The following is a 12795-nucleotide window of genomic DNA, read 5'->3' as shown; positions in this document are numbered from 1 at the left end:
AAAACTTAATATATATAAAAATAATGAAGTAAATAAATAAAAACCTTGACCCCATTTAACCTTCTGCTGAAATGTTGTTATTGCATGGAAGTGCTTTAATCTTTCCTATCATGCTGGCTGTCAAGCACATCCTTTTTTTTCCAGATGCAGTTATTTCAATGGCTGGAGGTATTTTGCACTTTGCTAAATTATGCCTCAATTTGCCTCAAGAGCCAGCTCTTTCTACCTCCACTATGCTGTGCTTCTTCTCTGCATCTGTAAAAAGCACTGACTCAATCCCATCTTTCTCAAATAGTTTCAAATATATGACAAAAAGCTCTTTAATGTCGGGTACACAGCAGTTCATTTGTTACTAAGTGTGCGCTGTTGAAAGCTGAAAACATCATGTCCATTAACAGCGGATCCAGTTCAGGTTAGCAAGGTTTTTTTGCCCACAACACAATTTGACAAGAGAGCAGGAGCAACAGCAAGCGTTGAAGGCTGTGGGAAACGATGCACCAGAAGATGAGATGAGAATGAAACTTTAATGATCCCATGGGGAAGTTGGGTCATTGCTGCAGGAAAGACACAGATAAGAATACAGCAAAGAGAACATAGTGAAGATTAAATACAGTATATGGCGTCTTCAAGTTAATACAGAGCTCCTTTTGGAAATGAACTTTCTGGAAGCCGATTGTTCCATTTTAATCAGTAATGGTCATTTCTTTGCTGTCACTGCCACAGCAAAAAATAGGATATAGATAAGAATACAACAGATAGAATATAGTGAAGATTAAATACTGTATATATCGTCTTCATGTTAATGCAGAGCTCCTTTTGGAAATGAGCTCTTTGGAAGTCGAGACTGAAACGGTCTAAAAATGCTCATGCAATAACTTTTTTTATTTTTTTATTTTTTTACCTTGTTGGTGAAAATGTTTCGTATTCCCTGTCCAACCTGCCCAGCGCCATATGCAGGTTGCCGCAGGCTCACTGAATTTTACCCTAGGTGTTTTGGCTGAGATCACGTGTCCCCTGTTTTAGGTCTGGATGTGCCGTTGGATCTGACTGTGACGGCTTCTACAGACAACACCATCACTCTGGTGTGGGGTGTGGTTCAGGGCCCCATCGACCACTACAAAGTCACCTACACATCCTCCTCCGGCGTCACTTCTGAGGTGAGGCAATGGATGGACAAATACAAGCACTTGAAAGCAATAAACGAACACAAATATAGGCTTGATTTAGCAAAATCAAGCCTATATTTGTGTTCGTTTATTGCTTTTGTTAGCACCTTTTCTATTTTATGTTCTCTGACCCATTGGGAACCGATTTTTCCACTGCCTTTTTATGTGGATTTCTAGATAATACACTACATGTATACATAAATTGGCAGGCAGGTATATACTGTACACACCTTTATTGTGAGATAGTATCCACAGAAATCCCACTGAATCTGTCTTTTCTTGCTTAACGCCTTCTCCCTATCCCAGCTGACGGTGCCTAAGGACGTAACCACCACCACTCTGACGGACCTTGAACCCGGGACGGAGTACACCATCACTGTAGCAGCGAGGAGAGGAAGGCAGCAGAGCACCGCAGCCACCATAGACGCCTTCACAGGTAGAGGGAGGGAAGAGTGAAATCAGAATTTATGTGGAGATAGTGGAGCGTTGAAGCAACTTGTTCATCTTTGGAATTTTAATTGTAGTTTTGTCACAAATTCTTCTTGCGTTGAAGTTTTTGTTTTGGTATGTCAACTACTTGAGGAATGTATTAGCTTATGGCTAGTGGTACTTATTTCTGTTTGTTAAAATACAGTAGTTGTAGTGTCATGGCATACACTAAGCATACTTTCAGACTGACGTTTTAAACAGATAGCCACTGCAACTTTTGACCAGTCCGGTTGTCAACAGAAACATAATTTTGTACAGTTCAGATTGTTATAGGTTATAATGAAGCATCCATAAAAGCATCATTATATTTCAGAGATACACCCGAGGAGCAAATGATGATGAAATGGCAGTGGGGATGGGGACATTATTATTTCCCTGTGCTGCCTTGTTGTCTTTTTCTATGCAACAGTTGGACACTCTTTTCTTAAGATTATCAAGAGCATGGCACAGCATCAGTTTAATTCATGCAATTATCAGACTGGACTAAAATAAATTCCAGCCACAGATGTTTTCTCTGTTCACATGGAAACATGAAAGATTGGCTTGTTCAGGTTTGCTGCACAAAACTAGGAACAAATTTCAGCAGTGTGTAATGAACCTGCAGTGTGGTGGCAGGAAAGGTGAGTAAAACTGAAAGAAAATGGAGGATCACAGAGACTTTGAAGAAGCAATTAGCGTAGGTAAATTATTCATGTCAGCTAATGAGCTCGCTACAAGTGTTCTCTAATTGCACCCCTTTTTTGCATCTAAATGTATCTATGTTTCTCTTCCTTCTAATTCCTCATTCTACACCACCTTCTCTCTCGGTCTTTCTGTCACTCTCGCCCTGTACTCTCTCTTTCTCTGCCTCGCTGTTCCCTCGCTTTCTGAGAATTTCAATCACAAACTCAGTTCTCTTTCCTCACAACTCACGTCTATCGATCTATCCAACCATCTGTCTGTTTTGCCTATCAATCTATCCAACACTGTTCATTCTTTGTTATGTTTTCAGAAAGGTTGATATGATTTTCAGCAGCACAACGGATGGCGGCAAAATGATGGGCATGTGCTTACCTGCTGTCAAACTTGTCATTGTATTCTTCCCGTTTCTCATCGTCGTCTCCATCTCTGTCTTCTTCACCGTGACCATCATGGCAGTTGTCACCATCACAGCTGTCATCATCATCATCATCATACTGATCATCACAGTCACCGTTTTGTGTCGTCTTTGGTTCCTTTAGTAGCATCACTCTCTAACCATCTAGAGAAGAAGAGAGAGAGAAAAAGATGATAGAATGACAGACCAAGAGAATCAGAGAAGAAACAATTAATCACCTGTCATCTTCTCATTCACTATTCACTCGGCCATATTGGCAGCATCTGTCTGCCTGCACTCAGGTGAACTCATCATAAGGAACAGATCTGGGATTATCTGCTCACAAACTCTGAGCCTAAACCATGAACAAATCCCAAACTGCCCCTGGAGCTCCCATCTGTCTTTCAGTCTGTCTGTGTGTCCGTTTGCCATTGGCATACACCATTTTTAATTTTTTTTATTTTATCTTTGGTGATCATCACTGTGGTGTTTTTGCACTGCACTTCCCAGAAATCACTTCACAATCAAACAGTGTGTCCAGTATTGTGACGTCTTTTTCCTTTGACTACCCAGTTCTTCTGTTGCTGCTGACGTAAACGTAAAATACATCACTTCCTGTGCACCAGAGGATTTTTCCTGGGAAAGACCTACGTGACACATGTGTTTAGAATGGCAAATGTAAAAGCTTTTGTCAACTGGGTGTACTGTAGATTGAATCACTATTGTGTTATATCAATTGGCAATAGAGAGCAGCAAAAGGGACATGTTTTTTTGGCCTCTAGCACCTTTCAGAGTTTTTTGTTTTGTTTTGTGAGGGTGCAGTAGTTCCTCTTCTCTGCAGATTATTAATTTAAAACCAATACTTTCCTAAAGTCCAATCTGTTATTTTATCAATTCAACCTAAATCTGACACCTACCACAGTAGCACTGCCAATATTAGTCGATAACAGCTGTATCTTTCACCTTCTTGATTCCGTACCACTCTGTCTGTTTCTGACTTGGGTCAAATAGTTTCAAATAGTTTCTTTTTAACCTACTTAGAGTACCAGATGGGTGGGATTTGCCACATAGGATAATGCAATGAACAATGAGTGCAAGAACGCCTACACAGTCACAGCAAAGTATTTGGAATGGAACAAAATCTGAATCGGCCTGAGCAAGTAACCCCACCTACAGGTATCTGGTACTCCAAGCAGGCAAGACTTATATTTGTCTAACAGAAAAGGATAGATAATCATTCATTTACAGTATGTATTCATTTTTATATTGACTGACTGACTGACTGATTCGTTCATTCATTCATTCATTCATCCTTGCATTTGTTCATTCTTTCATCCATTTCTTCATTGATTCGTTCTTACCTTTTTCCACGCTGTTCAAGATAGGGTGACCACCCGTCCCGCATTTCACAGGACAGTCCTGAAATTGGAATGTTTGTCCCGCGTCCCGCACGTCATAAGCAGTGTCCCGCATTTCAATGATTAGGCCTATTTTTCTTATTTTTTTTAGTAAACAACATACTTATATATTTAATCGTGAATTTTCTAGTCGCTACTTAAGGAAACTGGTCTGTTTATCCCTCCTATTCTTGCATAAAATGTGATTTTCAACCAAACTATTAGCCTATTATATTTAATTCATTATATTTATTGGATTGAATAGGTCCTAGTGTCGTTAAAATAAACATTTCATAAAGCCTACCGATGATTTAAAGCAGGTTAATATCCAACACCACTGAAAATAGGCATTCCGTCTAATATTAAATCGATATTTACATAGCCTAATAATAGTCATTTCTCTCTCTCCCACGTGTCCTGCATTGTCCCGCAAAATCACGTCTGCTATCCTGCAACGGAACAATTAAGAGGTGGTCACCCTAGTTCAAGATAAGAAGTTCTAACCAACAGCAGGTGTGAAGAAACCCAAAACTCAAGTCAGCACGACCTTCGATAAGGGGAAATTGTACCTCACCTGCATTATCTACATACTTGAGAACTATTCAGAGCTTCTCGTCAGTAACACCTCATTCATTAGCATTCAGGAGCCATCTGCATCTTGTGTGAGCTGTATGTGTATCTGTGCTGTGACCTGCAAAAGTGTCTGTGAGATCCAGGTGGCTCACGAAGTTGCCATGTCCTGTCACCTACGTCGCATCCTTGTGATCACCGCTGCTTCTTGCTGAATTTTACTCCACCTGCCACTGGCTTTTGACTCATCATTACCAGCTGCACACACCACTGTCACTGTTGCCACACCATCATCACCACCACCACCATGGCCACCACATTATACCAACAGTTGCTGCTTTTCTGCTGCCATATATACAATCCATATTTATAGTACAAAAGCACAGCCATAATCTACTGACCTTAAATCCAAGATGAAGGCGGCAACATTATCCACGGACAATTTTACCTCACATACTGCATGCTATCTGCACATTTACATTTGGTTAATTCATTTCACATCCTCTTTCATTAGTTGCTGATATATAACTATATCATCTCCTGTCCATACATTTTGACAACATTATCTCTCCATTTCCTCATTGTGAACAATCGCATCTTCATCCTCGAATTATCTCATTACTTTCTCCCCCTTGTGACCGATTAAGTCATTACTTCCTCATGATTGTGGTCTGCAATGGCTCTCACCTCTCCCACTAAGATTTCACCCAAGGCTAATCTTCTCAACTCTATTATAAACGATCTATCACACTATCCAGGACTACATCCATCCATCCATCACTGCATGACCCGTCTCTCATCTTCATAATGACAGCAGCTACATTTCCTTTGCCGTTTTCCTGCTTGTGGCCGGCCTTTTACCTTCCCTTGAAACTCCACGGTGACCTTTGAACCCCCGTTCCCCCAGGGATCAGGCCCGTAACCCACCTCTACCTGTCAGAGGTGACTTCAGACTCGGTGGCGGTGGCGTGGAGCGCTCCAGCACCGCCCGCCGACCTCTTCATCCTGAGCTACAGCTCTGCAGACGGAACCGACACCTCTAAGGTGACGCTGGATGGCTCCAAGACGAGGTCGCTGGTCCAGGGGCTGCTGCCGTCCACTCAGTACACCATCAGTCTAATCACGATACAGGGGGACGTTACCTCTGAGCCTGTTACAGCTTCCCTCACTACAGGTGAGTTGCTTGGACTAATGGGTGAGGGGTAAGTAAGTGTGACACAGATGCAGCCAGATAAACATGCCCACCACAGTAGAGGGTTGTGGTACAGATCATTCCAATGGGTGCTCATACAATGTTTGAATGATATCTTCAGAAAAAGTTATTATTATTTATTATTCTATTTATTTATTTAAAAGGGACAATGTACAGTTCAAACATAAATGTCACCATTTGATGCACCGTACCAGATTATAGCTGCAAGCTAATTCGCATCTGTAGTCCCTTGGCAAGTCAAAGCAAAGAAACAGCACAATAACAAACAGTACAGAGTAAAAACAACATACAAAGTTATACAAAAAAGAGCACACGAGACACGAAATACAAAACTACACACAAAAGCACATCACAAATGTATGCTTGTCATGAAGGCCATAAGATAGAATATCAAAGTCAGTGAGTACAGAGCTGAACAGCTTTTAACAGACTTTTTAAGTTGGTTTTGAAAGTGCTGATAGAGCTGCAGCTCCTCACATCGTCAGGCAGGGTGTTCCACTGATTTGTGGCTTTGACAGAGAAAGCTGATTGCCCAAATGCAGTGCGGCGAAATGGTATGGTACAATCTCGTATAGAGGATATTCTGGAGGATCTAATAGAATCCACTGAGCGAGTAGTATAGTAGTATAGTATAGAGTAGTATACACACAAAGTCACGTAGTGGAGGAGGGGCCAAACCATTTAAAATTTTATAAACCAGGCACAAATTTGAAAATAATCTAAAAATCTCAAAGCTAAGTAAATTATATTTCTCCAGTACGTGATGGAAATGCATTGGCTTTTTGTCCAGAGTTTTTAGAGTTTGTTTGTATAAGGGCTCAAGAGGTCTTATGGCTGTTTCACCAGCCTGCCCCCAACATGTAATGCAATAAGACATATGGGAAAGAATCATAGCATGCATAAATATCTTGGCTGCGTCCAGAGAGAGACAGTTTCTAATATGTCTAAAATTTGCTAAGTTGTACTTTATGGTTTTATCCATTTTTTTTAACATGTTTCTTAAAGTTCAAATTTGGATCCAGTATCACGCCAAGATATTTAAAATCAGTGACTATGTCAATCCTTTCACCTCTGATGAGAATATCCGCGTTAGGAGGTTGTACCATGGTTTTAGAGAAAAACATACCTTTTGTCTTGTTTACATTTAGACTCAGACATGATTGATCAAGCCAATGTGTGATCCTATCCAACGCAATTGTTATGCACTCTTGATTCATACCACAGTATACTGATACATTGATTTGTACTATACCTACGCATTGGCCAACCACATAATCTATCACTGTGCCAAAACAGCTTTGGTTAAACTTAAGGTTAGGCAATTAACACAATTTGATTAAGGTTGGAGTAAGGTTTTGGTCATGGTTTGAAATTGAAAACTTCACTCCCAGGAGAAAACATCTTTGCATGAGTTGTTAATTGAACCTGGGTAGTCGCAGTTGAAGGCAAATGTAAATGCCCATTCACCACCCCAACCTCCACACCCTTTCCCTCGTGCTATTTCAATGTCAAACTACCGCCTGTTTCAGCCTGTTGAGCCCCGCCTCCTGTTTCACTCGATACGTAAAATATCACACAAAATTAGTGTGTGTTACATTTTCTAACCATAATTATGGATTTGATATGAGATATGAAATCGGGCTGATCATATTTATGGATGGGTTAGACTGTTCCGTATGGAGTTTATTCAGGCAGGTTGCAGTGAGATGTAGCCAAGTGGAAAAGAAAGGATGGAAGAAAAACATTTAGAAGGGACATGGGAAGGAGGGAGAGAGGAAGGAAGAGGCTGGGATGGAGAAAGGGAGATAGTGGAAGTGAAAAGGAGGAAAAGGAAAGCAAACACAACACTATTTTGAAATTAAATATGTATTCACAAATGTGCTGTTTTAGCATTTAATTTGCACAGAACTACAGTAGAATGAGTTTTGTGATTAGAGATTTGCCTTGGCAGCTTGTTTTAGTCTGCTTATGTGCCAGATGAGTGAGATTTGTCACATAGATGCAATTTAAATGTCTGTAAATGTATATTTAAACCAACAAATGGGCAGAATTAGCATTTAAACTTCTGATGGGTTGCTTAGTACAGCTACATTGAGTTTTGTGTGGGGTTTGGTGGAAAAGGCAACAGGTATACAAGATTTTCAGGTCCAGTGGCTTCATCGGCTCTGCCTGTTTGATTACTGAAAATTGAAGTTTTGGGTACAAATGCCCGCTGAGTGCCACCTACTGCTGTGTGGCAATGCATACTGTGCAGACGGTCAAGTAGGGACAACAGCAACGTCACAAGGTGCTGCTGATCGATGACCCAGTGTTACTTTGTTGTTTATTCCAACCCCAAGTGCACAATGGGAGCATCTGAGGATATCTGAGAAACTGCTGACAGAAGGCGAGCACTAATGAAGGGCAGGACAGGAAGAGGGAGAGAGCGGAGAGAGAGGAAGGGAGGGGGTGCAAGATAAGGGGCCAAAACCTGTCCATATACATAAAACTTCCCAGAGTAAGAAAATCAATATGGTTTTGCTTTGTAGTTTATTGCACAACGATAAAAAACTCTTTATCAGCAAACCCTGTCTTCCATCTGGCCATCCATTTGGATGCTTATTTTCTTGTTTAGTCTTCCCTTTCTTCCTCTCCTTATTTGCGTTCCCTCTCTTCTGCCTGTGCTTATTTGTCTGTGTCTGTTTCTCTATCCTCTCTCTCCCTCTCTCTCTTTCTGATTTAAGATTGCTACAACTGCACCGGAATAACACTCTCCACCTCTCATTTCTTCCTTAATGTGTCGCCGTGTAATCTGTTGTTAATTGGCTTAATGTGGACAGGAAGAGTGGCAAAGCTGTCGGAAACAGTTGTGTTTGATGCCGAGTGTGCTGTTCACACCTGTGAAGAGAGAGATGAGGGGAGGGCACATCCTCCCCTCCCTGAGGAAGAGACAGAGAGGAAGGAAAGAGAAACGCTGGTTTCCACTTATAGGGGAGAAGGAGAAAGTCAGTGAGAGGGAAGACCGCATTTAAACAATAGAGATATTAACTCTGTAGCAGTGCCAAAGACACCTGCATGCTGTCATCTGATTACTGTGCCAGTTTCATATAATACCTTGGCAGGTTGGAGCTCTCTCTCTCTCTCTCTCTCTCTCTCTCTGTCTCTCTCTTGCTCTCTCTCTCAATTTCTTTCTCTCTTTACCTTCACCCACACATCATGATAAGCAGATTTCAAGGGTGAAATTGGATGGGGATTTTGAGACAGATGTACAGTATTTCTTGCACCTGTCTTTAGACTGTGGTAATTCTGGAGTCCTGCCTTATATAGCTACCGCATCTTTGTAGCAGCGCTGCCGTCTGCCTTGCCTTGTATAATTAGGTGTGCTGTTTGAGTGTTTCATTTGCTCAGAGCCGGAATGATTATGTTTTGTGTATTTAGAAATTTGCCTTATTCCTCAAAGTGTCAACCACACATAGGCCAAGTATTAAAACTGCAAATAGTTTTTGTAGTTTGCTATAACTGGCTCATACGCCGGATGGGTGAGGTTTGCCACATCGGACCTTATGATTAAACAACTCAGTTTAGTGTAATTATGATTGACACGTTACCTGACACTGATCTATGGGTAAACTGATCCATCTCAAAGCAGGTTAAAACAGACACTTAATAATTATTTTAACTACTAGTTGACACGGTTCTAGTTTCAATACTGTCCTTTGTGCATGTCATGGATGTTAGTTATGTTTCTACATATTAGAAACAAGTTCAGCTGTCAGTTACACTAAACTAACAAAAAAAAGCAAGTTTTGAGATATGTGGTCCAAGATGATTAATGCAATAACGGTGTTACAGCACTTGTAAGTTCATAGGTAGGCACAGTTGAAATATTGTCACTGGTCTTGGCTCCCATAAAGCCAGTGGTAAATCATGATTTGGGTCACAGGATTGCGATAATCACTGTGACCTGCGAGTGTGAGGTTAGTGCAAAGGGAGCCTGAAAGTAATTAAGTCTTAGCATCACATTCATTTATTATCTTATACACTGCAATGGACCTATAACTTACAGCAGATATTTCTGACAGAACCGCTCTGCAACTGTTGCTTCTTCCCGCTCGGGCCCTCGGGGAGCTTCATGAGAAAATAAAAATTTCCAGCCATTATTCCTGGCAGCCAGCCCTGCCAAACCAAACATAATTAGCGAGATATGCTCACATGAATAATCACAACTTATATAAATGCTGTGGTATTTCATACAAGTGGAATTTAAATGAGTCCAAGGCCAGGAGTTATAAATTGCCCCCTCTGCTTGTGAATAATAGCCATTATTCTTTTCAAAATAGGGGAGAGGGAGTGGAGTGGTTGGTTTACAAGGTGTGCCCATTTGGCCCGCTGTCCACAATCAGAGAGGGAAGCAATCTTTCATTCTCCTCCTTCTCCTTCTCTCTCTCTTTCTTTCTCTCTAATAGCTAAGGACCTCCCATCAGTTTAATTGTTTGCTCACAGTGTTTTCGCCATAACCTTTTCCATGGCAGCTCGATGGTCTCAGGAGACACATAAAACAAATTGTCAGCGGGGGGGAAATCTCCTCCGAGTAAACCAGGCTCAGTCACAATGCTAATGCCTCCCATTGTGTTCTTTTAGCTGGGCGCAGCTTGCTTTCTCCTGAAATATCTTTTGATGGTTGTTTTTTTTTTTAAAACAAATTTGCATAATAAAACCGCCTGTGCTTTCACAGACGAAGGACAGTTCTGTTTATGTAAATGTAATGTAGAGGGGATTAAAAATGGACAAAACAAGCATTATGAAATGCTTGGGCATTCAAGGACATGGATTCTCTTAGATGTTTTTTGTGTGTGAATTCCTGAACTTACTAACACGCCACATAACACGCTCCTGTTGTACTTCTGTGATGAAGATGAACGCACTTGTCAACACTGAAAGCAAGATCGCCCTTTTAGACTTAGCTTGGAACATTCAGGCTGTCATGTTGACAATTGTAGACCATTTTAACGATTAACCTCCCCCCTCCCCCCCCACCCTCTCTCTCTCCTCTCTAGGAATGGACCCACCAAAAGAGATGGCTGTGTCCTATGTGACAGAAGACTCAATGACTATCTCATGGGTCAAACCACTGGCTCCGTTTGACTACTACAAACTGTCCTACCAGTCAGCCAGAGGTAGCAAATAGATACTGGCATGCCTTCCTCCATTGTATTATTATGGCATTTATTATATCAGCATACACACTGACATGTATTTATTCATTACATTCAAATTATCATGGCATTTTCTGTGTTGGGTCCCCTTGATGTAAGGCTAGTCTAGTGTACAAATGTTTGCAAGTATACTTATATGATTAAATAAAATGTTATCAGTAAAATTTAATTAGTATTCTTTATACAGTTAGTAATCGATCTGTGTTGCAAAATGCACTGCAACTGCACTGCAATACACATCACAATTTAAGTAAAGATAAAGTAAATAAAACAAAACAGAATAGATCTCGGAGCTGTGTCGACAGTCCTGATGTTGCTCTCCTCTCCTGTCTCCTGCAGGCCGAGTGGACAGCGTGGTGATTGACAGCGATGTGACCAACTACACCTTGTCCAGTCTGTTTCCCGCTACTGAATACGAGATCAGTCTCAACGCTGTCAGAGGCAGCCAGGAGAGCAAAGTGGTCAGCACCTCCGTCTTCACAGGTAGGGGTCTAATACTTAAACAGAATAGAATAGAAAAGAACGACTAAACAACCCAACAAACTGCATATCCACCGTCTAGGAGCATGAAAAGAGAATCCTCCTCAGATTTTTTCTGTTCAAAGACATTATTTAGTCTTGTGATGTGTCTCAGGCAGGGCTGCACAGCCACACAGATGCGGATTGAAATAGGTTAGAGCAGAAAAAGCCCTGTAATAATATAATAATAATAATGCCCTTCTGTCATATCATGTCGGTTAAGGTGAGGCAGCCTAGTATTTTTAGGGTTTCCTGGTTTGAACCCTTGTAACAACCGCGCTGCCGAGGCAAAGGCAGCCAATCTCCATCTCTATTTACTAGGAAAATAATGCGATACAACACCACAGGCAGTTGTTATCAATGTGCTATTGTGGCATTCTGTCCTTGTACATTGTAAAATTCTTCGTGATATATAGTAACTATGGATGTGTTTTGTGTAAAACTCTCGATAGCCTTCCCAGCGTGTGGCACAGGGACAAAATGTTTGCTATATTAAATGAAGAATTCCTCTTTCTCTGCAGGACCTTCAGACCAATTGTACTTTGCACAATAATAACAGCTGTGTACGGGGAGATGTGTTTAAAAAGAACAACGCCACACACACACACACACACACACACACACACACATTCACAATCCTCAGACAAACTCTAAGGACACACCTGACATTGCAGGAGGTGCAATCTGTGTTGCTGCAATAGATGAAACTGTCCACTCCATGACCCAGTAATTGGTAACCCACTCGCAAGTCCCCTCCCTCTCCTCTATCTCTCTCCTTCTCTCCCTCGCTCACCTCTTTATCCTTTTGCCTTCATTCTCTCCATCTCCATCTCTACCCCTCTCCTCTGTCTCTCCATTTCTCTCTCCCTCCTCTATCCTCGATCTTTCCGTCTCTCCTTTCTGTCTCCTCTCTGCTTCATTTCTTCTTTCCTTAATCTCTCACAAAGACACAACTCTCGCACACACAGGACACACACACACACACACACACACACACACAGGCGCGCGCATATGAACTCGGTACACCGTTCTCCCCTGTGAAGGAACTCCACTAACCTAACATTAACCCACTCTCCCAATGCTGTATGCATAATCCTTCTGTGTGTGTGTGTGTGTGTGTGTGTGTGTGTATGAGAGAGAGTGACTGAGAGAGAGAACTGAAGAGAGGAGA

At 41.4% G+C, this 12795-nt stretch overlaps 1 protein-coding gene across 1 annotated transcript in view; it reads left to right on the top strand.

The window, feature by feature from the left end:
- The window catches only part of tnr (tenascin R (restrictin, janusin)), a 117070-nt gene that overhangs the window by 73973 nt on the left and 30302 nt on the right, over positions 1–12795 (top strand). The window contains exons 17-21 of the mRNA XM_071925083.2: positions 1024–1157; positions 1473–1602; positions 5605–5871; positions 10947–11066; positions 11445–11588. Of these exons, the coding sequence (XP_071781184.1) occupies positions 1024–1157; positions 1473–1602; positions 5605–5871; positions 10947–11066; positions 11445–11588 (795 nt within the window). The remainder of the gene's footprint in view (positions 1–1023; positions 1158–1472; positions 1603–5604; positions 5872–10946; positions 11067–11444; positions 11589–12795) is intronic.

Source organism: Centroberyx gerrardi, chromosome 13, assembly GCF_048128805.1.
Source record: "Centroberyx gerrardi isolate f3 chromosome 13, fCenGer3.hap1.cur.20231027, whole genome shotgun sequence".
Classification (NCBI taxonomy): domain Eukaryota; kingdom Metazoa; phylum Chordata; class Actinopteri; order Beryciformes; family Berycidae; genus Centroberyx; species Centroberyx gerrardi.
The sequence above is the reverse complement of the archived record's forward strand: the minus strand, read 5'-3'. Positions and strand labels throughout refer to the sequence as shown.